Genomic DNA, 22,349 nt, shown 5'->3' with positions numbered 1-22,349 from the left:
TTTTTAGCAAACGTTGACGAGCGAACGGACGGATGGACTTACGGCGAATGCGTGCAGACTGCCTTTTGTTTTCCTCTTCACTTTCTTCCCTTTCCCCTGTTTCCCCTGTTGTCCCTGCAAGTCCCCGGATGCTCTTCTTGCGAATATGTTAGGAAAGGAACCGTGTACTATCTTCTCCTTAAAAGCGCCTCTTGAGCGCACGGTTTGGTCAATCCCGTCTTTTTCTCTCTTCTCATCGAGTTTTCCGATACTGGTCATGTTTATGCTTGTTGTCCTGGCATTGGGCGGATTCAAACATGATCGGTTTTGGAAAGCGGGGAAGGGAGTTCATGATGGGGGAGAGGAATGGACGGATGAGGCGGTTTGTTAGAGTGGGCGATGTTCTTTTTGGTCCTGGGCGGTATAATAATTCAGATGACTCCTTAGACTTTGTGTTCGATGTGTGGTGTTTTGTGATTGTGCACCCGTTCCACGCTAATGTTGGCACGTCGATTTCATATCACGCCTCTGCCTGCTCAAAGCACGCCAAAGACCAACAAACAGGAGCAAGCGAGCGTGCAAGAGTTATAGACTCAGATAGGATTTTCATTGGTTTTTTTTTTTTTTTTTCGTCTCCGTGCTGGACGACAGGCCAATACAGGTGTGGACTACTCCTCGCCATGCTCGAATCCATGAAGCTAGGCGGAAACCAAGGCCACCGCCGCCTCACTGTGCTAAGTGAACCGCCCACAGCCCACGTTTCCCAAAATGCTCCAAAGCCCACCTCCTCCAACATCATCGCTATTGGAGAGGCGGCACTCACTTATGCGGAATCCCCTCCTCCGGCACCGCCGTCACGCCCACAACCTCCGCGGCCGTCTTGGCATGATCACCGGGGAGATCCTTCATGAACGGGAACGTGAGCACCTCCTTGATGCTGTAATGGTCCGTGAGGAACATGACGATGCGGTCGATGCCCATGCCCCAGCCACCCGTGGGCGGGAGGCCGTACTCGAGCGACTGGCAGAAGGTCTCGTCGATGAGCTGGGCCTCGTCGTCGCCCTGGGCCTTCTGGTTGGCCTGCTCCTCGAAGCGCAGGCGCTGGTCGAAGGGGTCGTTCAGCTCGGTGTAGGCGTTGACGATTTCCTTCTTGCATACGAAGGCTTCGAAGCGCTCGCAGAGGCCGGGCGTGGAGCGGTGGTATTTGGCGAGGGGGGACATCATTTGCGGGTGGCCGGTTATGAAGGTGGGGTTTATGCATTTTTCCTCTGGGAAGGGGGGTTAGGGTGGAGAGGGGGGAGGAGGGGGAAGACACGCACCAATGAATTCGCCTACGAGCTTGTCGATCATTCGGGCGTTGGTGAGAGGTGAACTGCATTCTACCTTGACCTTCTTCAGCACACCTATATGATTGTTAGCTTTGGATAGGATTGGAAAGACATGAGAGTCATACGCTTGAGGAACTCGTTCGTCTCCTGCGTATGAAGCTGGTCTCCTGGTGGGAACGTCTCTCCAGTAGCCTCTTCCAGTGCGGGTATCATCTCTATCCTCTTCCACGGCTTGGCCCAGTTGACCTCGTACTCCTCTCCGTGCTGGGTGTGGTACTTGGTCGTGTAGCTTCCAGTTACTGACTTGACCATCTCCGAGACCAGATCCTCAGTAATCTCAATTAGATCATAGTAGTCTGCGAAAGCCTGGTAGAATTCGCAGGTGGTAAATTCAGGGTTGTGGGTCAGATCGATACCCTCGTTCCTGAATTGCCTACCGATTTCGTACACTCGCTCCAGGCCACCGACGACCAGCATCTTGAGATACAGCTCTGGCGCAACTCGCATGTACAGGTCCATGTTTAGATCGTTGTGGAAGGTTTTGAAGGGCTTGGCTGTAGCGCCACCTGCGATCTTGTTCATCATCGGGGTCTGGACCTCGAGGAAATCCCGGGCATCGAAGAAGCTTCGAACGTATTTGACAATCTTAGTTCGCGTGACAAAGGTATTCCGTGTGGCGTCATTGATCATCAAGTCCAAGAATTTCTGGCGATGACGCTGCTCTTGATCCTTGAAGCCATAGTAGTCCGTCGGGAGTTGGTGGAGGCATGGGGTGAGGAGCGTGACGGATTGGGCGAAGATTGATAGCTCGCCCTCTTCCTTCTTGTCCGGCTTCGTACGGCCAGGGAAGCTTTTGGAAATGTCAGCTATCAGTTCCTTTGTTTTGGGGCTGAGCTGCCATACCCAACTATGCCAATCCAGTCTCCTCTTCTCAGAGGCTCGTGCTGGTCTGCCCCAAAGTGTTAGACTACCAGAAGCCAACTATCCTCCGAGACAGGTACATACCAATGAAGGGGACATCTCCAGTAGCATACTGGGCCTGGCACATGACTTGGACTCGTGTTCCTTCTGCCTTAACATCGTAGAAGCGGAGCTTGTTGCCCGAGGACCGCATGGTCAATATCCTAGCGCCAATCCGAATAGGCACATCCTCCTTGGTCTCGCCAGTCTTGAGATTAGAGTAATTCTCAATGAACTTCGGGATACTGGTATTGACGAGGAACTTGTGTGGGTATGGGTTTGGCTCCTTGGTCTCGCGGAGCTTCTGGACTTGTCGGGATCGAATCTCGAAGTATTGCTGCGTCTCGAGTTAGTGAGGTGTTTCTATACGTGCCAGTACACTGAGACAATAGGAACAGAGAATCAAACAAACAATGCCATACATTCGGATTCAAATCAGAGTTGTCCAACTCATTCGCCGCCTTCTTCGGCTTCGGGGGCGCCTTAGCAGCCTTCTCAGCCTTCTTAGCCTCAGTCGCGCGCTGCTTCTGACGTCTCTTAACTATTCAACTATCAGCCTCTATTCCTCTCCAGCAATTGATCGAATATAAATGAAACCCACGCTCAGACTTGGAGATCATCTCGCCAGTGACATCGTCCTTGTGCAGATTGTCTGCGCCCTCGGCGGCAGGGCGCGAGGGCAAGTCAGTGCTTGCACCCTGCTCGGAAGCCATGATTGCGTTGTGTGTGGAGGTGAGACGGCACGGTGCTGTTGTGACTGTTGTCTGAATTTATGAGCCCCGCGGGAGTGCGTTTGTCGACTCATCACCAGCAATGTTTTTAGCCCCCCTGCCCCGCCATTGGCTTGGCGCGGGCTATCGATAAATTGTGGTACATACACGTGATATCTCAAATTGATTTATATGAACCTAGAAAGAAGAGAGGAAGACAATTTGAGATTCAGATGAGGTGCACGGTGCCTGCTGGTCCTAGTGTGCGTATCAAAAGGCTCACTTGATTGAAGGGCATGGTGTTTACTTGCGAGCACGCAATTGATTTCTACTAGACTATGATGGAGTGTGGTCTTTAACGAGGACTACTTTTCCAGTTGCCCCAAGAGCAATATGCCCCCAGAACGCCCATACTCCAAGACACGATGCAGAGATTTGACGCTTCCGCAGCATCCATCTAGACCGACGAACCTCCTCCGAGAAGCGTCCAACCGAAGAGTGGTATGTAAGAAACCGAGTCCATCCACTGCAACGATCTAGCAGCCGTTCGGTCTCCTCAACGTCTATCCAAGTCCCTGATTGTGCAAGCCTGTAACTGCTCCCGCCATAGAGCCCGTAGCGTGCCCGACGAGCCTAAAAAGAAAGCGGATTAGTACATAGCAGCGACCTAGTAGTCACTGCCCTCGACACCAAGCTTACCCTCGGTCTTCTCGATATACTCAACCAAATCCTCGATGGTGCAAACCTTGAGTCCCCACTTCTTGCCGAATGCTAAACACTCCTCGGTCCGCATCATCCCCCCACCCACCATCTCCGGCCTACCCGCAACCACCTCACCATCCGAGATCAGCTCGCAAATCGCCCCGACCTGCTGCTTCCCCGCCAGCCTGCACAGCTCCACCGCCGCCTCCGTATGCCCCCTCCGCACCCTCACGCCGCCATCGCGCGCCTGCAAGGGCAGTATATGGCCCGGTCTCCGGAAGTGTGTGTGGCTCATTGCGGGGTCTGCCAGCATGCGACACGTCTGCGCGCGATCCGACGCGCTGATGCCCGTGCTCATCTCTGGGCCTATCGCATCCACCGAAACGGTGTACGCGGTGCGATTTGGATCGGTGCTGTTCTCCACCATCTGCGGGAGGTGTAGCGCAGCGGCGCGGTTGACGGAGAGAGGAGCGCAGATGTAGCCAGACGTGTAGCGGATCATGAAAGCCATTTTCGCGGGCGTGAGGGCGGATGCGGCAATGATCAGGTCGCCTTCGTTTTCTCGGGAGGGCGAGTCGAGGACGACGACGAATTCGTCGCGCGCTGTGGGGAGTCAGTGCTTGGAAATGGAGGGGTGGCAAAGGCGGGCACACCGAATGCGGCTATGGTGTCTTCGATGGAGTCAAAAGCTCGGTGGGGGACAGGATTGGTGGTGCCATTGCCGTTGCTGGCATTGAGGATGCTGTTGATGGTGTTGCTGTTGACGCCATTTTGCGCCGCCGCAGAGGCAGACGCGTTCGTGGGGCCAGGCATGAAGACGTGAACTCGAGGGTCTAGAGAAGAACGGTCCGACTGATTGAGGTCTTTAGCATATAAAGCTTTTGTCCTGATCTCGGTGGTGACTTGTAGAAGACTGTGTTGACGCTTAGCAACAGTTGGCCAATAAGTTTGTAAGCGGCAGCAACGCTGAAGAAAACCCCGCCGTTGTCGGCGTCTCGGGATAGAAAGTTAGTTGAGGGAGCGAGTGCGGATCCGCGCGGGACGCAGGGCGGCTTTTAGTACTATTTACACATACCGATGGTGGAAGACGCCTCGGTGTGTGGTGGAGAAAAACAAGCCGCCACGAGACCTGCCTGTCGTCGTCTGGTCATGCATCCAGGGCCTGGCCGGTGGTGCGTTGAGTCGAGTGGACTCGGAATAGTGGCGGCCCACACTCCCGAGGTACGAAGTACGGCAGACAAACATCCACCCTTGCACTCGGGACGCCGACTCGTGGGTGTGCTCAACGTCCCTTGGTGCCGCCCCCTACCCCACAAACACTTCATCGTCCTAGGACGGAACGGCCACCGATGGCTTGAGACACCAGCCGCCGTTGATTATCACACGCTGCAACTGTTCCGCGCTCATCCATCGGCATTGACAAGCAACCGTCTCGCCCTTCATCGACGCCGGATCGCTGCCGATGTCCCGATGGCACTCTATCCTCAAAGACGACGATTGACACATGTGTTTCTTAATGATTCCATTACTTCTCGCTAAAGCACCTCGTATTACATGTTGTATCACAAGAGTCACGGGTTCTAACCAGAAAGAACACGAGAGACCTGGTATAAAACACGCCCAGGCCAAACCTCCTTCTATTGTTACACATACACCCATTCACAGCTAAGCGGCGGCATTGTTGTCTCGGTTGATAGTCTCTTTCTCATCGGTCATTCTATCTGGCGAGAAGTAAGCCGAAGCCCGATCCTCTTCAATGCCACTCCGTGGTATTAATCATCATGTATGAGACGATGCCAGCAATCAAGCCATGGGCAGTAACATGATTAAAGTGGTCAGGAACGCCGGAATGGCACCACCGATGCATCCCTAGTTGATATCTGCCGCGGCTTTGGTCATCAGAGATCCGACAATCACAAGCGTACAGCCTGGGGCTCATGGTGGAGCTGAGGCGAAGATAGGGGCGGAGAAGATGGAGATGAAGAACACAAGTCCGGCGACCATGGTGGCAAGACCGGTCTTGGGACCTTCCGAGATACCAGCACCACTCCCCATGTAGGCCGTGACGGAAGGGCCTCCAAGGAGACATCCGATGGAGATACCGATGGCTTCGATTATGTACGGCGCTTGCCCTCGAAATCCGGGGCCCTCTCATCGATAGCGCCAGCGAAGCGTACCATAGAGGACAGTGTGCCAGTAATGTCCAGCGTGTCGACATGGAGGAATGTGATGAAAGCAAGACTAAAGTGTCCTCTAAACTTGGAGATAGCTTGAGCATTAAGAGTCGTTTTGATCGGATGGAAGGAGACAAGCATCTAGCCTTCACAGCTAAGAATACAGACACTCATAACGTAAGTTCCATTCACGGTCGCGAGCATTTGACGACGTGTTCTGGGTGCAGTCATGCTTCGGAGCACCTGAAATAGTGTTAGACGAATGTCGAATATTCTACACTCTAGCTCTTCGTCAAAGCTTCAACACATTGTTATTAGCTCACAAGTGACATCTGCAACCACCAGCTTCACTATCCAATCACTCAGTCCTTCTTCTCCAACTTGTGCAATCGGACGTTCAATTCCCCAAAGCGTACTCTCCCACCATCCCCGCAAGGCTACATAGAGCCACATTAAAGCCGAAACATGTACCCCATCCATAGCCACGCCACGTGGGAAAAAACGCGATCCTTAATAGAAAACAAGGGGTAGAAGGAGTGACCTCCTCGTCCCCTAAACTACACCGCGGGCCGCGGACCGGTCGGTAAAGCTCAAGTTACCACTGAAGGAATGCTCGTCATGATCGCTTTAGACCTTGTCGTGGTTTCTGACGATGCTCTGAGGTACCTCGATGTTAGACGAATAGGCCAGCGGTCACGTTTTCGTTTGATCTTGTGCGTTAGTTGTAAGTAGTATTTGATTGCCCTTAGAGGGGTACACTGAAGTAGTAGATATTAGCCTACTTATCGCAATGCTACGTAGACACTGTGTCCATCCACCGCTACGCTACGTGCTAGAAAGCCCCGAACATTAGGAAAGTAGAGCATAAAGCCGCCGGGAAACCTGCGCAGAGTACCCCCCCCCCCCCCCCCCCCCCCCCCCTCCGAGCTCGAAAAGGGGCCAGGGATATCCACACTTCGGGCGGAACTTCCTATACGAGCACAAGAACTGTCAGATCCACTGTATCCCGTTCTATCTTGTCTCAAAAGTGGAAATTCGCCAGAGACAGGTGCAAGGAGTCAGCGGCCTCTTGTACATTATCCTCAAGATTGATGACCTTGCCGGTGGAAGGATGCTCGTAAGAGGTCAGGGAGGCCCACGGATTCTCGAAGAGGATCTGCTTTCCGTCGAATCGCACTATCCACGGGCTGGGGAGTTGGCCGACCGATCTGGGGTCCCAGTCGGTGCTCTCTTCGGTGACGAGATCGATGTACTTCTTCTTGTCCTTCCCGTAACCCCATCCTGGTGGGAGAGGTAGGCTGCTGATGGTAGAAGGAAAGTACGCAGTGGCTGGTGCGGCTGCTTGTGGTTGTGGGGCCGTTGAGAGAGACGCCAGTGCAGCTGTCGACGCCGGTTGAGGTACTTGCGGAGCTTGCTGGGTAGTGACCGTAGTTGGCTGAAGCTGGGAGACATCGCCTGGTGGTGCGGGAGCATTTGCTGACTGTGTTGAAGTCGTGGGAAGGGTTGCCGGTCCAGAGTTGTCTTCATCTGCAGATTCAGAGCCATCTTCATCCTCGGATTCCCAATCGCCTTCATCTGCGGAGTCGGAGTCGTCCTGGTCTGCGGGTTCAGCATCTTCTGGGTCTGTGGGTTCAGATTCGTCCTGATCTGTAGATCCAGGCTCGCTCTGCTCTGCGGGTTTCGGATGCTCATCGGTCGCTGAATGCTCCTCTAGCAAAGGCTTGGGTTTGTCGATAGTGAAGGCAGGCCCATCTGGTTGCATGGTGTAAGTAGCATGCTTGATCTTCCAGCCCCAATGCTCTTTCACTTTCTTGAAGTCCTCCCAGCCCATTTCTTTCTCATCGTCAAGGTCGGTGATCTCGCCGTACATTTTGTACCGCTTTGACTGCGTTGCGTGTCGCTTGATGAAAACCACGGTCCTCTCTACTTGGTTGCCTGCAGCTGTGGCAGCTGCGAACTGCTTCTTCTGCTCACCGGCTTCATAGCGTAGCATGAAATCTTTACGCTCAGAGCCAGTACTCATCAGGTATGAGTCAGTTCGTATTCTTATGGCATGAGGAACGAGCATAGTAAAATATCGGAGGGCTGGCAGCTTTCTAAGGATTCGGTCTCCTTCTAGAATTGCCTGTCCTTCTTCGTCCCAGGGCGATCCTATGATAGAGTAGTAACCAGCCACTCTAAGGCGCCTGTAGAATGCGTCTAGAGCAGACTCTCCTTCCTGCATGAACTCGTTCGCACTCTCTTTTAGCTTCCATGCAAGATGACCAGTCTCGGAGTACAAGCTGCTACATTGAACTGAAATGGCCGTGAGAAACTTGCACCCGGAGCCGATGTGCCGAAGGAATGCTGTCATTGGAACGAACGCCCTGTGACCGGAAAACTGAAAGGTGTTATGACCGTATAACATGCCAACAGTTTCCTGGTACACCTGCTTCGAGACACGAAGCAAATCGACGTTGATATTGGCTATGTCTTTCTGCAGGATCTCATCGCGGCTCTGGATAGCAGGTTTCGATTCCATGTTAGATAGACCGAGAGCTAGTCCATTCATGGGCCAAAGATCGAGAGGATGGTCGAGGACAAGAGCGAATTCGTAGATGCGATTGCGAAGCTCTCCGGGTAGATCCATGAAGCGGAAAGCGGACGCACTATCAATGTGTGCATCAAGGAGAACTCGGCCTGGAGAGAACCCGGACTTTACGCCACCCTGCATTGCTCCTCGCACGAAACCCTTCTCGGCGAGAAACTTCTCAGCTGCCGAAACATACTGTGTATCATACTGCTCGATGAGGTATTGGATCTGGCCATCCTTCGCCGACACCGCTGAGTTGAGAGCCTCAATCTTGGCGTTGGATACTTCAAGCTGAGTCTTGAGTGCCGTATGGTCAGCATCAAGGGCATCGTGTCTGGCCTGGAGCGCTTTGATGTCAGACTTGACTACCCCAAGCTCGCTCTCCAGTTCCTTCTTCTTGATCCTGACCATGTTGCATTGACTGATGGAAGTGTCAAGCTGGAAATTGACTGTCTTGTAGTCACTGTTGAGCACATCGTGCTTACGCTGTAGCAATTCGATGTCCGACTTGACCACCCCAAGCGCACTCTCTAGCTCTTCCTTTTTGACCTTTAGCGCCTCTCGCTCGGTGACAAAGAATTCTCCCTCGGCGTTCATAGCTTTCCGTTCTTCCTCGACAGCATCGTACGGTGGGGCTGCAGGCTCCAGCAATCGGTCATGAACGGGGCGGCCCTGAGGGAAGGCTCGCGCGATATGGACCAGGGCCGTCTGCATGACGTCGAGTGGCCTCGTGGTCTCTTGGCGAGGTGTTGCGAATACAAGGTGTGTTGACGGAGGGCGTGTTGATGGAGATTTTATTGATAGAAAATGTGTTGATGGAGATTGTGGAAATAGACGCGGATGGTGGGTGGCTTGGTTGATGTGAGGAGGTCCACGGTTGAGGTGAGTGATGGAACCAGAATTCAGGGTTAAGTGGATGGACCAGCAGAGCCGCCAGAGCCTCCTGTTCTAGACACGTAAGCAGGCTACTATCTGGTGAATCTGGACATCGTGTGCCTGAACGCTCTTTGAGAAGCGTGATTGGCTTGGTGGCTTCCCTCGCACGTGACGTAAATGTAGGTGAATGTGGGATAGCCACATCCTCCAACATATAAGACGATAGAGACAGTACCTTGTTCTAAGCTTGTTGACGGAGTCTCGGGAGCTCCTTGTTCTCTCAATCCTCGATAATCTGATACCGTCTCAGATAGTGTCTTTTAGTAGCTTACGTATTGCTACACTCGCATACGTCGCTAAATCCTTATCCTGTGGATTCACCTCACGTGCGTACTGGTCGTACCGTAGTATGTTTGCGCGGATGGTGCAGTAAAAATAGGGCTACCGTCCGAAGACATGTTAGCTAAGGTACTCCGTTTAGTGGCGTCTAGGTACCAAAAGAGAAACCCGAGTTTTCCTTGTGCCCAACGGGTACGTGGCTAGTCGGTCAAGAGGTAGTCTGATTCTATTGTTTTGACCTTGCTGTCGTAGTCGATGTTCTGAAGCCCCGTAGTGATACCCTAAGCAGTGATGAAGGTGGGCGCCTAGACTTTTGGCAAGAGACCCACGACGTGGCGAGAAAGTGTGCACGGACTGAAGTATCACTTTACCAAAGCAATACACGAGAAGAAGACAAGTTCATCAATGACCAAGAAAACATCCTGGGTTATTTTTGCTGCCTACTATGTACGGCTGTTGGCTATACAGTAACTTACTACCTAAGGACTTTGGCCATCTCAGGAAGAAGCCAAGCGAGCAGCCAATCCTTTCCACAAGCCCTGGTGTAAAAAGCACCCAAAAAGCACGCCAAAATGTACAACTTGGATTCGACCAAGTACACGCTTTCCAGGGGGCTTAATTAATCTATAAGCGGCCTTAGTAACGCCGCGTCGTGCCACCGTCCCTGTTCGTTGCGTGCTAATGCTGACCGTTTACGACAAGTCGAACCCAGCCCCGGAGAACACTGAGTAGAGAAGTTTCTCCTTCAGCACATTCTCGTCCTTGTATACGGGGAGCTTCAACAAATTGACGCAGGTACTAGTGCTCGGCAGTCTCTCCTCGTCACCGCCCCCATCTCGAATACTGAACGGTGGACGGAGCGTGCTAAAGCCTAGCAGAGGTGATCGTGGGGTTGAGGTGACGAACTTCAGCACTGCGCGTCGTTCTCCGTCATCGAATTTCTCCATGACACGCCAGAAGAGCTCGATGGTTGGGTGATCGCGACCGTCATCGCCACGCTGATAGACCCCACCGTAGATCGTATTGCGGCGAAGGTCGTCCAAATCGATGGAAGTCGAGGTACCGCCGACTAGGGTCTGTAGTTCGCTGTGATTGAACATGCTAAGCCACGACGGGTTTATCATGGTTGAAAGACCACGGAGGAAGGCGTTTGTTTGCATAGCGGGTTCGTTCTGAAGGCGGTGACGAGCCACGTATGATATGTAAACCAGGCGATTGCGGTTTGTGACGGGTATATTGGAGCCATCAGGTTTCAATTCCCTCGTAACAGTTTTCGTAGCACCGTTGTGATGGTCTCTCTTGACAGTGTCTGTCACGGTAAAGTTGAGAGAGAAGTCCTCGACGTCCCCTGTGTAGTTCTTGAGTTGATGCTGCACAGCAGGTTAGTAATATTTCTATATAGAAATGGGCCATGACTTACAAGTCCATCATAAAGTTCCTCGTCCAGGTCACGAAGGTCATTGAGAGTCGCGCGATACCCCGATTCGTTCGGGGCAGAACCAGATCCGCCCGTCAGGGCCCACTTTCGCAGGAAGAATGGCGCAAAATTCACATCGACCAGAATGCCTTCATAGAGACACTTTCCAATGATGCGACCCATAAACTCGTAACGCTGTAGGAGGTTCAAGACTGCTAGGCGAAAATCGATTGATGTGTCGTCCAAACCTGCTTCGCGAAGAAGCTCTTTCTGCTCTTGGACAGCCGAAGGATTGGGATAGAGGAGATGTTGGTTATTGTCGATAAAGAGATCTATTCCGTCAGAAGGATTAAAAGCCTTCTGAGTGACGCTTGTCAGGAACTCTTTGGTAACACCACCGCCATCAATACCAGCTTCCGCGGCACCGAATTGATCGACAAACGTAATCTGAATGGGTTCTTTCAGGCCCTCGCCTAGAGAATAGAATTGAGCGAATGCATCATCAAATTCATTCCCACGATGGATCTTTGCGTGATGTTTTTCGAACTGTTGCGGCGCATCTGGGCGGTTCATCATCAGGACGCGCCACGTTTCTGCATCGGCACTTCCTCTACGTTTGGTCTATATTTTCGTTAGCATATGCAATAAATAACGAGAGAATCGGAGAGGCTGACCATGTTTAAAGAAACAAATTCCCGGAAGATCTGAACTCGGGTGGTGAAGGGGATGAGAAATGGCATGTTCTGCAGAATCTCTAATCGAGGTGCAACAGCCTGAAGATACCTCCTTCGAGAGGCTTTACGCTGTTGTCGCTGCAGTCGCTCTAAGCGTCGGGCTTGTTGTGCACGGCTTGTGCCAATGAGATGGTTTGTGTCCTCTAGCTCATCCTCGCCATCATCCTGAATCGCATCTTCCGCGTCCTCTTCTTCAATTCTGTGACGACTCTCTTCTTCCTCAACTACAGTTGGAATAAAACCCGTCATGTCAAGTCTCGATGCCATCAGCCAATGATCCGCAGGCAGGAAACTTCGCCGCGAATCTCGTTCGTACACCATGCGAAGGAGACCAGTCACCAGACCCTTTACGTAGTCAATGGTGAGGCCAGCCACGCCTCCTACGGACGGCTCTACTGCTTTCATTGTTTGTTGCAACTGTTCGGAAATCTGTGCAGCATTGTTGGAGAAGTGAAACGAGACGGATCGGGTTGAGTCCTGGTCCTCTGATTCGACAATGTCAGCCGCGTTGAAGTACAATGTGAACCCTAAGTTCTTGAGGAACGTCGTGAGGTCTTTGACTTCTGTGAGCGGTAAAGCGTTGTCTCGAGTCATTGACGAGGCAGATGCACGACTCGTGTATCCGGTGTTGTGTCCAGAGAAGAACTCTTCATCATCCATGACCTTGAGAACAAACGTGTAGAGTTCTAGGAACACCAGAATTACCCTCCATTCATCACTGGTCTGGGCCGAGGGCGACAGGTCGGAATTTGGCGCCTGCCAACCATACTCTGTCCCTGAGGGCTTTGCTTTCAGCAGTTGAATAGCTGCTCGTGAGTCTCGAATGATAGAGCCAAATATGCTGGATCTCTTCGTAGCCTCCCAAAAGTATTTAATCGCTGGCAAGGTCTGTGAAGAACCTTCCGCGCTGGAAGGTGAGGGGCCTAAGTAAAGCCACATCCGAATGTCATCACCTCTACGAGGGAAGAACCGAAGAAGCGAAAGCGCATAGTTCGCGAGTTGTCGAGCCTCCTCTACTTTCTCATCATGGGATGACGCTGGCGCCGAAGATGAGTTTGATAACAAGCTTCCGACGCTCTCTTGATTTACTAGCGAAAGAATCTGTTCTTGTAGGAAAGGATTCATGGCAAAATGCGGGCCTGGTTGCTCCAAATCTTCTGGCTGATCAGGGTCGCGAGTTTGTCCCTCTACGATTTCTGTGGGCAGAGAATTCAGCAAGGCGGATACAACAGAGACAAAGTCTTTCTGCGAAGAGTACGCTTGAGGATTATTGAAATTGTGAGCATGTCGGTGGAAGTAAATGAAACATCCCAGGAGCCGAATCCGGCCTGAGGTTTCTGTGAGCTCCGGATATGCTCCCAAGCCGGCTGTATTGATCATAGTGCTAAGCGCGCTGGCCAGTAGTTTGTAGTTGATAGAGTCTGCGAGCCAACCTAATGGCCTGTGTATTCGATCCATGTCATCTGTCTCAGTGAGAATGGGTGTAGTAAGGAATGAGGCGCCAAACGCTTCGTATGCATTGAGGGTATATGCTGCCAAAGTTGTCAGTGGAGCCACCGCCGCCTCTGTGATGAGAGCAAAAGGCGGTAAATCGTCCCCGGGAACCTTTTCCACGTGCTTATCCGCCGCCACCGTGTCCATGGAACTGTTTTGGGCAACCGCTGCAAGAGTACTGTAGAAGTGTTTCGCATTCTGAGCCGTTTGCGCGGGTATTCGCTCAGCAAGGAACCGCAAGATCGCGACTAGGCCTCTGCAGCTTCCCCATCGAGTATCGTGGGGTTTGCAGCGTCGGTCCAATATAGCCAGAACCAATTTCTGAAGCCTGAGATACGCCAAAGGCCATGGACCACCAGAGCAGTCAATTCCTTGGACTTGGAAGGTCTGAATTTGACGGGCGCCGAAATGCCGTACGCGCCGAATATCCTCCTCGTTTCGTGTCTGCACGAAATTGAGAAGCCGCTGCAATTGTCCGAGAGCCTCAGCCTCCGAGGCGTACGGCTGTGGTTGCTCGACAGAATCCTCTATGACATCCCATTGCTGTAGTAGTTCTTTGCGAATGCCTTGTCGGGTCGAATGCCCCCTCCATGCTCGTTGTAGAAGCTTAGCCGCTCGTAACCTGTCTCGCTCTCGTTGGCGCTGTTGTCGTTCTTGTTGAGCGCGATCCAAGGCGGCTTGCGATCCAGATCCAGAGCCAATGTTTCCAAAGCCGCTGGATCCGCGGCCGGAGAGGTTCACTTGGCGGGGCCGCCGCGTGCTTCCGCTGAAGGTCGTGAACATGCTGGACTAGAGAGCGGTGTTAGTTTGAGTACAAAGACAGGAAGGCTGTGGTTGAAAGCAACGTACGGAGTAGCGGGAGCTGCAGGGTGATCACTGCACCGCCCTGGATATTAGGCAGGCTCGTGGCGGTGATGAAGGATCGAGGAAAGTAGACCGGTTGAACAGTATCGACGGAGATGTACTGCTGTAGAGCTACCGGGCCGATAATGGCAATGAAGTCGAGCTTCAAAGACGAGACATGTAAAGGCAGAGAAGCAGAGCCTATGCGGCCCTCGCGTCGACGGCTCCGACGATGCGTGGAGGAAACAAACCAAGGGTAGAGGGAGTGATATCTTCGAGAGCCTTCTCTCCGTTGTTGTCAGTCATTGTCATCCACGCCGCCACCAACTGCCCGCCAACCAAACACCCCGGTCGGGTCGGTCCGAGTTAATCCGGCCAGGCACCCCTCCTTACCACTCCTCACAACACCCCTCAGTAGTAGCTAATACATTGCGGGCTTCTTGCATGCACCGCTCTATTCACAACTGGGCAATATGGTACTCTCTGAGGTAGCCAGTCGAACCTACAGCTGGTTCAACACCATCGAGACAGGTACATGCAGACTCCTTAGATGTATCAAAGCATTGCAGACGAATGTAGACGAGTGTGCACACTTATATAAGAGTCTATCGACTAACACATTTTGGCTTCCAAGCCGTCGCATTGCCTAGCGCTTCTGTAACTGTTGAATTGTTCTTCTCTTTGTCGATGTTGCTCTTCTTCAGCGCGACAATCCATGTGCCACAGAAGTGATGGTCCCATTCCTTATCCTTCGCGCCTTACAATCTGGCAATACCTCGCTTTGGTTGCGTCATCAATGCCCCAATAGGATGAGCGCCAGCTCTCTGATACTTTGTAGACTCCATCAGTTGCATGTGCCTTCGCATGACTTCGCTGCACTGTGTCTCAGCCCTTCGAAAGGGCCTCGAGCATCCGTGGCCACTTATTTGTCGCAGACGGTAGCGGGTAAGGTCAAGTAGCTGAGCTCTCGCTCTAAGTCTCCGGAACTTCCGCGCTTCTTGCTAGAGGATTATTTCCGACTCGACCAGACCTGGTCTCGCAGGATTCGCTGTTCTCAATCCAGCGACGACTGTTTCCACTCCCGTTGGATAGCTACTAAGGTTGTTGTAGGCGGTCACGTCTTCATTTACCTTTGTACCATCCAGTGTACCACAACGCGAGTGTGGTTGCTCGGCGAGCTGCACTGCAAGGTCATGAGGGGTTCGGCGAGGCTGAGCTTACGCGGGTGCCGGTCAGATGAGGGGGTTGGCCAAGAGGCCTCGAGGGGTGGCGTGTCTTTTATTCTGCTGGCGACTCTGCAGCCTCGTGGATTTAGATCCGCGCATCTGTGGTCATGAGGGCGGCAGTGACCGGGTTGTTTGTCGTATTTCGTATTGGGGATGTGGAACTAGCTAATCGAATGATGTAAGGTCAGTGTTGGGCAAACATGAACTAAAGATACTGCGGGTAAATAGCAATATGAGTAATTGACCGCATGTAAACAGTCGTAGTGTTTTGAAGAAGTTGAATTACCCTTCCGATCAATCTTCCGTCCGAAGGAATCAGTTTATGGATGTCAAAGGTCTTCTCCGTGGTAGAGGACTACATACACTGCTGATAAAAATTCAAAAAACGTCACTAAAGCGCTACAGGCGCCAAAAGGACTGGGTTGCGATCTGTCTGAGTTCAAGACCCTGATGTCTATTCCGGCGAGAGGACTTACATAGCACATATTCTCCGGAGAGCACAGGATAGTCAAGGGTATGCCCCGGACCAGGGTAACTACCAGCACTGCAAATTGGTAAGCGGCACGCCCTCCGATGGTGGCTTTGAGCAGCGGTCAAGGCGCACTGCTCCCCACATGGTTCTCTTGCTCAGCGCCACCATGTTCTAGAAAACCGAGACCTGCTTCCATGGCCAATCGCATCTCGACGATAGCTGACTTGCCGGCTGACTGGCCGATTGCGGCGCGTCTAGGGCTGAAGCGGTGCAGGCCCAGCGGGGACAAATGGACCTCTCGCGGGCGCTGGCTTGGACAGGCCTTCAAGCAGCGCGCCCTTCTGTGCCCGCTTTGGGATGGCCGTGCCGAGTTTTTGACATGCTGCTAGGATGTGACTCGTCGTCCCCGCCATGCGCCCTCGTGCTCCTCTTCCTAAAGACACCCGCCTTCCTCTCCACGCCTTTTGTAATCCCCATCCATCTCGCGTCATCATTCTTCTACGTAAAGGGCGTGTTGTTGCCAGCGATCGTCCGAAGGGCGAGTTCTGCTCCTTTCAGTTGTCGTGATGGAGAACACCAACGTTCACTCGGACATCGCCGAGTTCTTCGACTTTGGCGAGGCTGCTATGCCGGATGTGATCCACTCTCAACCAGAGCACGTCGTGCCCGTTGCAGAGCCGAACAGTTTATGTCAAGCACACGGCACCGAGTCGACGGACGGGTTCGTCAATGCATTTCTTACTCCACTTCCTCTACACAACACCTTAGTCCATATATGTCATGGCAATGCAGTCAAGTCCGTTCTCCAGCACACTTCCACTTCTCATACATCTTCTTGTTTTCTTGTCTTCTATCATCTGGGACACAAATTCAATATTCGCTCCTGAATGCCGTTCTAACCGTAATCAGGTGCGTTTGTGTCGGCTTCATGGGCGACTTCGAGATTCCTGAGGCCACTGCCCAGCCAGCCGACAAGGCCGAGTGGAACCCTGATTTCTCGAGCTGGATCCCTCGATACTCCAAGCCCGAGCAGGCTTGCGATTACTGCCACTCTCGGCATCTCGAGTGCTTTATCACTTACGAGGGCCAAAGCGGCTGTTCGCCGTGCAATGCGCTGTTCCGGCCTTGCAGCTTCGTCCAGACCTCTGCCGAACCCATGAGGCAATCAAGGAAGCGTCTTGATACGTTAGACATTGTGACCGAGGACAGTGCTCATGTCTTTGGTGGCTTGACTGCCAAGACCAGACCGATGCGATCTCTTGGTCACATGGGCCCTATTGAAGACGAGGGTTTCGCCGACAATAAAGATACGAAGAAGGGTAGTATCCGATTCCCTCGTGTCGCAATCAAGATTCTCAAGGATTGGATGGATGAGCATGTCGATCACCCCTATCCCACAGAAGAGGATAAGAACGACTTGAAGGAGAAGACGGGGCTCACCAGTAGCCAAATCTCGAACTGGATGGCCAATACTCGCCGAAGGCAAAAGTCACGTCCCAAGCGAACCGCCTCTCCAAGCATCCGTCCATCAGAAGCCATAAACATTCCAGCCGGTCGAACGTGGGAGTCCCTCAATCCCTTCGAACGATGGAAGCACTCCCCCCCTGAGAACGAACCTGCACCCATGACTGCTATTCAAAAGGCCGTGGAGAACTTCGATCCTCCAGAGCCTACAAGTCTCTCTAGTAGCCTTGGAATTGAGTATAGTCGCAAGGGACAGTCGAATGGAAGCTCTGGAAGCTTCTCTGTTTTCCGAGCGCCGTCGACCACGTCACTGGATACGGGCACCACAAACATCTCCTCTGGGTCTGCCTCCCAGCATTCCGTGTGGTCGCACGGCTCTCGAAACTCTCGCACCTCTTTCAACACCTTCGACTCCTTTGGCAGCAACTCGGCTAAAGAACGGCGGAGGCGCCGTCGAGTTCAAACTCGCCCATCAAAGATCGACTCTAGCCTAGCTAACGCACGCATGTTCCAATGTACCTTCTGTACTGACACGTTCAAATCTAAGTACGACTGGTCCCGTCACGAGAAGTCTCTTCACTTATCGCTGGAGAAGTGGATTTGTGCTCCTCTTGGAGATGTCATCACAGATCCTGCTTCGGGTAAACGGAAGTGCACCTACTGCGACGCCCTGGACGCATCGCGCGACCATCTTGAAACCCATAACCATGCTTCTTGCGAAGAAAAAGGACTGGAGGCCCGCACCTTTTATCGAAAGGACCATCTTCGCCAGCATCTGCGCCTCATCCATAATTGCAAGATGACGCCTAGCATGGAGACTTGGAAGTCAGAGGCCACATTCATCAGGTGTCGCTGCGGTTTCTGTGGTGCAGAGTTCACAAGGTGGCAAGACCGAGTCGACCATCTTGCGAAGGAGTTCCGCAACGGTGCAAAGATGAAGGATTGGAAGGGCTGCCGAGGGTTGGATCCTCACGTGGCAGCTCTGGTCACAAATGCAATGCCGCCGTATCTCATTGGCAACGAAAGCAAGAGCCCGTTCCCATTCTCTGCGAGCAACACTGCCAGCATGGCCCACCATATCCAGCCACTTGGCCAAATGACAGATCTGGAATTCTCTATCCCTACCGTCAGGCACAAGATGAACGGAACACCCAGCCCCTTATCCCAGGAGGGCCTGCCAGGCCAGAACATGACAGCTCAGCTTCAGTTCGAAACCGATATGTCTATGGCAGAGACTTGTAATATATCAACTTTCCCCGTTTTCGGCACACCAATGAACACATCGGCTATTACCACACCCACCTGGGCCAGCAACACCACCACAAACTCCAACGTCTCCCCGAGCTCGAACCCAAAAACTGCCACTGCAACCTGCTGGGAGATCCTGACGCTCCGTCTCGGTCGCTTCGTACGTCAAAAGATGGTTACAGAAGGTCCAGGCAGCTGCACCGACGAGCTAATCCAGAGCGAAGCGCGCCGCATCCTGTATAACGACGACGACCCGTGGAACCAGACAGCGGCAGATAACCCCGAATGGCTAGCGCTCTTCAAAAAGGCGCACGGCATCGTGGATGTGCCTGATAACTTCGATGTCTACGACGCACTGGAGGACTGTGGTGTCAATATACACAACCCACCGATGGAGACATATTCCATACTTGGAAGTAATACCATCCCAGAGCTCGACTACAATGGCAAAGGCGAGCCTGCGCTTGACGGGAGTACGAATATGGGGTTGAATCTCGACTTGGGTACTGTGAACGAGTGCTTCAAGTACCCTGGGTGGGGTCAGATTGCGGAGATAGACTGCGAAGAGGCGCATCCTCAGATTATGGATGGAGATGCGGGAGAATTGGAGCTGTTCAATTGGGACGAGGCTATGGACGGCGCTGTGTTTAACGATAGTGCTGTGTTCAACATGGGCTGCGGCGCTTGAGCGAAATTGGATATTATGCCGACCATCAAGGAAGAGGACTGCGAGGGTATTTTCTCTTGACATCTTCTCCCCGCTGTTTAGTGAGCTGGTTGTAGATTGTTGTCCGCACTTTTGGGGGTTTCGGATGGACGGCGTTTTTATGCTTCAATATGGGCGTTAACGATTAGCGCCTGGGGTCAAAATGTTTCGGTCGCATCGGAGTATCAACCTTTAATAGACTAATGACAATATCAATTAAACAGTCTCCGCTCTCACAGGCGCAAAGGATGAGTGTTGACGAGAATCTTGGCTGGAGTCACTTGTTAGGAAGCAGCTAATCTGCTTGCCTTATTTCAACCTCACTCCATCCCAAAACTCAACTCAACAACATCCTCCAAGATGACGAAAGGACGCAAGCGCAAAGCAGATGGTATGCCTTCTCTTATGATTATTCCCTTCTCGAAATTACTCACCAAACTCAATGCAGATACCGACGATGCCTCGCCCCAACCCCGGTCGCGTCGCCGGTACGGAAGCTCTCCGGAAAAGACTCAGGACACCAATCCACCAGTCGAACACTACGAGTCTACTATTACCTCAAAGTAGTACATCCCCCTCACCAATCAAGCACCGCCTCTCCCACCCTTCCAGCTAACCCACCCCAGAGAGCCCAGCCGTCCCCCAAAGCCCCCCCATCAGCCTCAGCCCTCAGACTCCGACGCCGCATCGTTCAAACGCAAAGTCTCCAGCGACCAAAAAGCCCTCGAGGCCCTGCTAAACAAGCAACTAAGCGATGCGTGCGTCCCCCCCCCCCCCCCCTCCCCCCCCCCCCCATCTCCTTTTACCCCTTCCCTCTCCCCTTCCACCTCGCGGTTCCACTAAACACCCCACCAGCCTTGCCAACGAGCAGACCCACCGCGCCGACATCGCCGCCCAAATTGCCAATATCTTCCAAGAAGCCGCAGCAGCCCAGTCTGTCACCAATCCGCCCAAGGGCCTCGCCGGCGCGGGTTTCTTCACCAACCTCGCCGGCGCGGGTTTCTTCACCAACCTCACCACCGCGGCGTTGCTCGTGCAGCGCTCACATGAGATGCTTCGTGACTACGACGCTATGGCGATGCGCATTGAGGACGCGGTGCCGGAGGCCGATAGAGCTTTGCCGGAGGTTTGGAGGGGGGAGGAGGCGCGGGTGAGGAGGGTGCTGGAGGTTGGGTATAGGGTTGCGGTGAAGAAGGTGGAGGGGGCTTTGGGGGTGGAGAGGGATGAGGATGAGGAAGAGATGGATGGGGATGCTTGGAAGGTGGTACGGGAGAATTTCCAGAGGGTGCAGGCGCAGAAGGTGCTGGATGTGGCGGGGACGGTGAGGTATGCGGAGAGGGGGGTGATGAGGATGGCGAAGGGGTTGCCGTGGGAGAGGATGGGGTGAGCAATGTTGCTTTGATGGGTTGAGGGAGGGTGATGGGGGGTTCTAGTAGCTTGTGCGGAGTGGGTAGGAATGTGTTGAGATATACTTATATGATACACTGCTCTCTTTTCCTTACCAGATTTAGGGAGAGACTTTCATACAGATCTTACAGCCTTCAGCACTTCAACTCAGCATCTACCTACTTGCATAGAAACAATCCATCCTTCAACAACCTTACACATCATCATAAGGATAAGGAGCACTCGCATGCTCTCCCTTTTTATGCTTCTCCTCCAGCAGCCTATACCAACAAATCACGAAAGTAGGCCTGCAGATCATAGCCAGAACAGCATCCTTCCCCATCGGCTCTTCCGGCGCATACTCCCCCATCGAGTGCGCCAGAAGCGGCAGTACATCGTCACGACAGTACCTACATAGCGCCTCCACATGTAACGGCGCCAGTGGCTTCTTATCCTGCCGCACGACGATAGCACTTCCCACGCTGTTCTGCCACTGCTGGGAAGCCAAGCCCCACCCCAACGTCCCCGAGCGAAGGTCGAACTTGGTTTTGGGATCAAGGCACAGATGTAGGAACGTAGCGTCTTGGTTATTGAAAGGGCTGTGGCGTTCGAAGATCGGATTGTCTTCGTTGTTCGCCCACTTCGGGTCTGGGGGACAACGGCGCGTGAAGATAGGGAGGCCGATGCGTTTCGCGATGTCAGAGGTGTCGTGCGCGGAGAAGATGGGATCCGTCGCAGATACTTCAACGGCCTCGAAGGGCGGCTTATGGAGCATCTTCTGGTCACCGAGACAATTGATTTTTACACCCTTGACGTTGATGCCCTTGGGCTGCTGCTGGGTAGCTGGTGCGGGTATATAACCGTACGTGAGGAAGTAATCGGCGATGTGGCGGAAGTCGTTCATGTCGAGGTCTTTGCAAGTGGTCTGGTCGATGCCTAGGCCTACCATGCCGTAGGCCATGAGCGGAGCGCGCCAGTCGTGGTACTGGCCGGGTTTGGTGGTGGTGATGCGGGTGATGCTGGTGTTGGGTTTCGAGCCATCAACGAGAAAGGTGTCGCGATAGCAGACGTATATTGTATCGGATAGTGTTCTCTTCAACACTGGGTTATACTGGATTGGTGCATGCTTTAGGAAAGTATCGGGACCGAGGAGTGACCCGATTTCGGGATGCTGGTATGTACCGTCGTCGTCGTCGTCGCGCCACGGGCAGTGAAGCCAGATGGTTTTGGGTTTCTCTTCATCAACCGGGAACAGGAACGCCCGGAGATGTTCGGAGGTTGGTCGCTGAGAAGTGTCGAATTTTGAGAAGGTGGCACAGAGGAGCTTGTGGATAGGCCAATCGGCTTGTTGGCATGCTTTCGAGCAGTAGCGGGCGCTCTTACATCGTTCACAGAGTTGGACCTTGGAGTTGTTGCACACGATACATACAACTAGTGCGTTAGAGCTAGTCATGATGTGTTTTGTGGAGGGAAAGGATGAGTTGAAGAGAATAAGGTATGGGGGAAATGGATGATTAAGTTAAGGGCGAACAGCTGAAGACGGCTTTGTGTAACCTGCCAGCACATGACAGCTTCCATCCCACTTTGATTGTCAGTGACAACAGCATGGGCCAACAAGATTGGTTCTGGTCTGAGGATGCCCTTTGCAGGTTCTAGGCAAGATTCGAAGAAACGCCAATGACCGTTACAAAGGTACACCGGAGCTGGTATGCGTGAGGG

The 22,349-nt window shown here is 52.9% G+C and overlaps 8 protein-coding genes across 8 annotated transcripts; 2 read left to right on the top strand and 6 right to left on the bottom strand.

The window, feature by feature from the left end:
• Positions 1–569: 569 nt before the first annotated feature.
• Positions 570–3,042, bottom strand: BDZ99DRAFT_412894 (lysyl-tRNA synthetase). The gene is made up of 7 exons (XM_033716669.1): positions 2,869–3,042; positions 2,690–2,808; positions 2,313–2,604; positions 2,211–2,256; positions 1,433–2,157; positions 1,299–1,382; positions 570–1,247 (listed from the first exon to the last, which is right to left on the bottom strand). The coding sequence occupies exons 1-7, from the start codon at positions 2,978–2,980 to the stop codon at positions 799–801; spliced, it is 1,827 nt and encodes a 608-aa protein (XP_033579260.1). The 5' UTR covers positions 2,981–3,042; the 3' UTR covers positions 570–798.
• A 453-nt stretch (positions 3,043–3,495) lies between these two features.
• On the bottom strand, positions 3,496–4,745 carry BDZ99DRAFT_461026 (uncharacterized protein). Its single transcript, XM_033719518.1, has 3 exons — positions 4,333–4,745; positions 3,677–4,282; positions 3,496–3,610 (listed from the first exon to the last, which is right to left on the bottom strand). Exons 1-3 carry the CDS (start codon positions 4,490–4,492, stop codon positions 3,534–3,536), a joined length of 843 nt encoding a protein of 280 aa, XP_033579259.1. The 5' UTR covers positions 4,493–4,745; the 3' UTR covers positions 3,496–3,533.
• Positions 4,746–5,325: 580 nt separating this feature from the next.
• BDZ99DRAFT_264272 (uncharacterized protein) lies at positions 5,326–6,161 on the bottom strand. Its single transcript, XM_033713824.1, has one exon. The coding sequence runs from the start codon at positions 5,955–5,957 to the stop codon at positions 5,433–5,435; it is 525 nt and encodes a 174-aa protein (XP_033579258.1). The 5' UTR covers positions 5,958–6,161; the 3' UTR covers positions 5,326–5,432.
• Positions 6,162–6,874: 713 nt separating this feature from the next.
• Positions 6,875–9,139, bottom strand: BDZ99DRAFT_518151 (uncharacterized protein; the record flags this gene model as incomplete). Its single annotated transcript, XM_033725268.1, has 1 exon — positions 6,875–9,139. The coding sequence occupies one exon, from the start codon at positions 9,137–9,139 to the stop codon at positions 6,875–6,877; it is 2,265 nt and encodes a 754-aa protein (XP_033579257.1).
• Positions 9,140–10,061: 922 nt separating this feature from the next.
• Positions 10,062–14,413, bottom strand: BDZ99DRAFT_412888 (E3 ubiquitin-protein ligase NEDD4). The gene is made up of 4 exons (XM_033716668.1): positions 14,135–14,413; positions 11,732–14,074; positions 11,061–11,678; positions 10,062–11,010 (listed from the first exon to the last, which is right to left on the bottom strand). The coding sequence occupies exons 2-4, from the start codon at positions 14,066–14,068 to the stop codon at positions 10,333–10,335; spliced, it is 3,633 nt and encodes a 1,210-aa protein (XP_033579256.1). The 5' UTR covers positions 14,069–14,074; positions 14,135–14,413; the 3' UTR covers positions 10,062–10,332.
• Positions 14,414–16,392: 1,979 nt separating this feature from the next.
• On the top strand, positions 16,393–19,226 carry BDZ99DRAFT_518149 (uncharacterized protein; the record flags this gene model as incomplete). The annotated part of the gene is made up of 2 exons (XM_033725267.1): positions 16,393–16,547; positions 16,736–19,226. The coding sequence occupies 2 exons, from the start codon at positions 16,393–16,395 to the stop codon at positions 19,224–19,226; spliced, it is 2,646 nt and encodes an 881-aa protein (XP_033579255.1).
• A 378-nt stretch (positions 19,227–19,604) lies between these two features.
• Positions 19,605–20,631, top strand: BDZ99DRAFT_518148 (uncharacterized protein; the record flags this gene model as incomplete). The annotated part of the gene is made up of 3 exons (XM_033725266.1): positions 19,605–19,807; positions 19,871–20,002; positions 20,100–20,631. The coding sequence occupies 3 exons, from the start codon at positions 19,605–19,607 to the stop codon at positions 20,629–20,631; spliced, it is 867 nt and encodes a 288-aa protein (XP_033579254.1).
• Positions 20,632–20,844: 213 nt separating this feature from the next.
• Positions 20,845–21,534, bottom strand: BDZ99DRAFT_383671 (uncharacterized protein; the record flags this gene model as incomplete). Its single annotated transcript, XM_033715343.1, has 1 exon — positions 20,845–21,534. One exon carries the CDS (start codon positions 21,532–21,534, stop codon positions 20,845–20,847), a length of 690 nt encoding a protein of 229 aa, XP_033579253.1.
• Positions 21,535–22,349: the final 815 nt, after the last annotated feature.

The sequence above is a fragment of the Mytilinidion resinicola genome, assembly GCF_010093595.1.
Source record: "Mytilinidion resinicola strain CBS 304.34 unplaced genomic scaffold BDZ99scaffold_6, whole genome shotgun sequence".
NCBI lineage: Eukaryota > Fungi > Ascomycota > Dothideomycetes > Mytilinidiales > Mytilinidiaceae > Mytilinidion > Mytilinidion resinicola.
This window is presented reverse-complemented; position numbering and strand designations above follow the sequence as displayed.

Bases quoted from the DNA above. Each gene is read 5' to 3' on its own strand.
- BDZ99DRAFT_264272 (XM_033713824.1), bottom strand. From the start codon at position 5,957: ATGCTCAAGCTATCTCCAAGTTTAGAGGACACTTTAGTCTTGCTTTCA.
- BDZ99DRAFT_461026 (XM_033719518.1), bottom strand. From the start codon at position 4,492: ATGCCTGGCCCCACGAACGCGTCTGCCTCTGCGGCGGCGCAAAATGGC. The intron at 4,283-4,332 runs GTGTGCCCGCCT...GACTCCCCACAG, and splicing joins AGACACCATAGCCGCATTCG to CGCGCGACGAATTCGTCGTC. The intron at 3,611-3,676 runs GTAAGCTTGGTG...CTTTCTTTTTAG, and splicing joins GTATATCGAGAAGACCGAGG to GCTCGTCGGGCACGCTACGG.
- BDZ99DRAFT_412888 (XM_033716668.1), bottom strand. From the start codon at position 14,068: ATGTTCACGACCTTCAGCGGAAGCACGCGGCGGCCCCGCCAAGTGAAC. The intron at 11,679-11,731 runs GTCAGCCTCTCC...ACGAAAATATAG, and splicing joins AATTTGTTTCTTTAAACATG to ACCAAACGTAGAGGAAGTGC. The intron at 11,011-11,060 runs GTAAGTCATGGC...CCTGCTGTGCAG, and splicing joins AGGAACTTTATGATGGACTT to CATCAACTCAAGAACTACAC.
- BDZ99DRAFT_412894 (XM_033716669.1), bottom strand. From the start codon at position 2,980: ATGGCTTCCGAGCAGGGTGCAAGCACTGACTTGCCCTCGCGCCCTGCC. The intron at 2,257-2,312 runs GTATGTACCTGT...ACTTTGGGGCAG, and splicing joins TGGAGATGTCCCCTTCATTG to ACCAGCACGAGCCTCTGAGA. The intron at 2,158-2,210 runs GTATGGCAGCTC...CATTTCCAAAAG, and splicing joins GACTGGATTGGCATAGTTGG to CTTCCCTGGCCGTACGAAGC.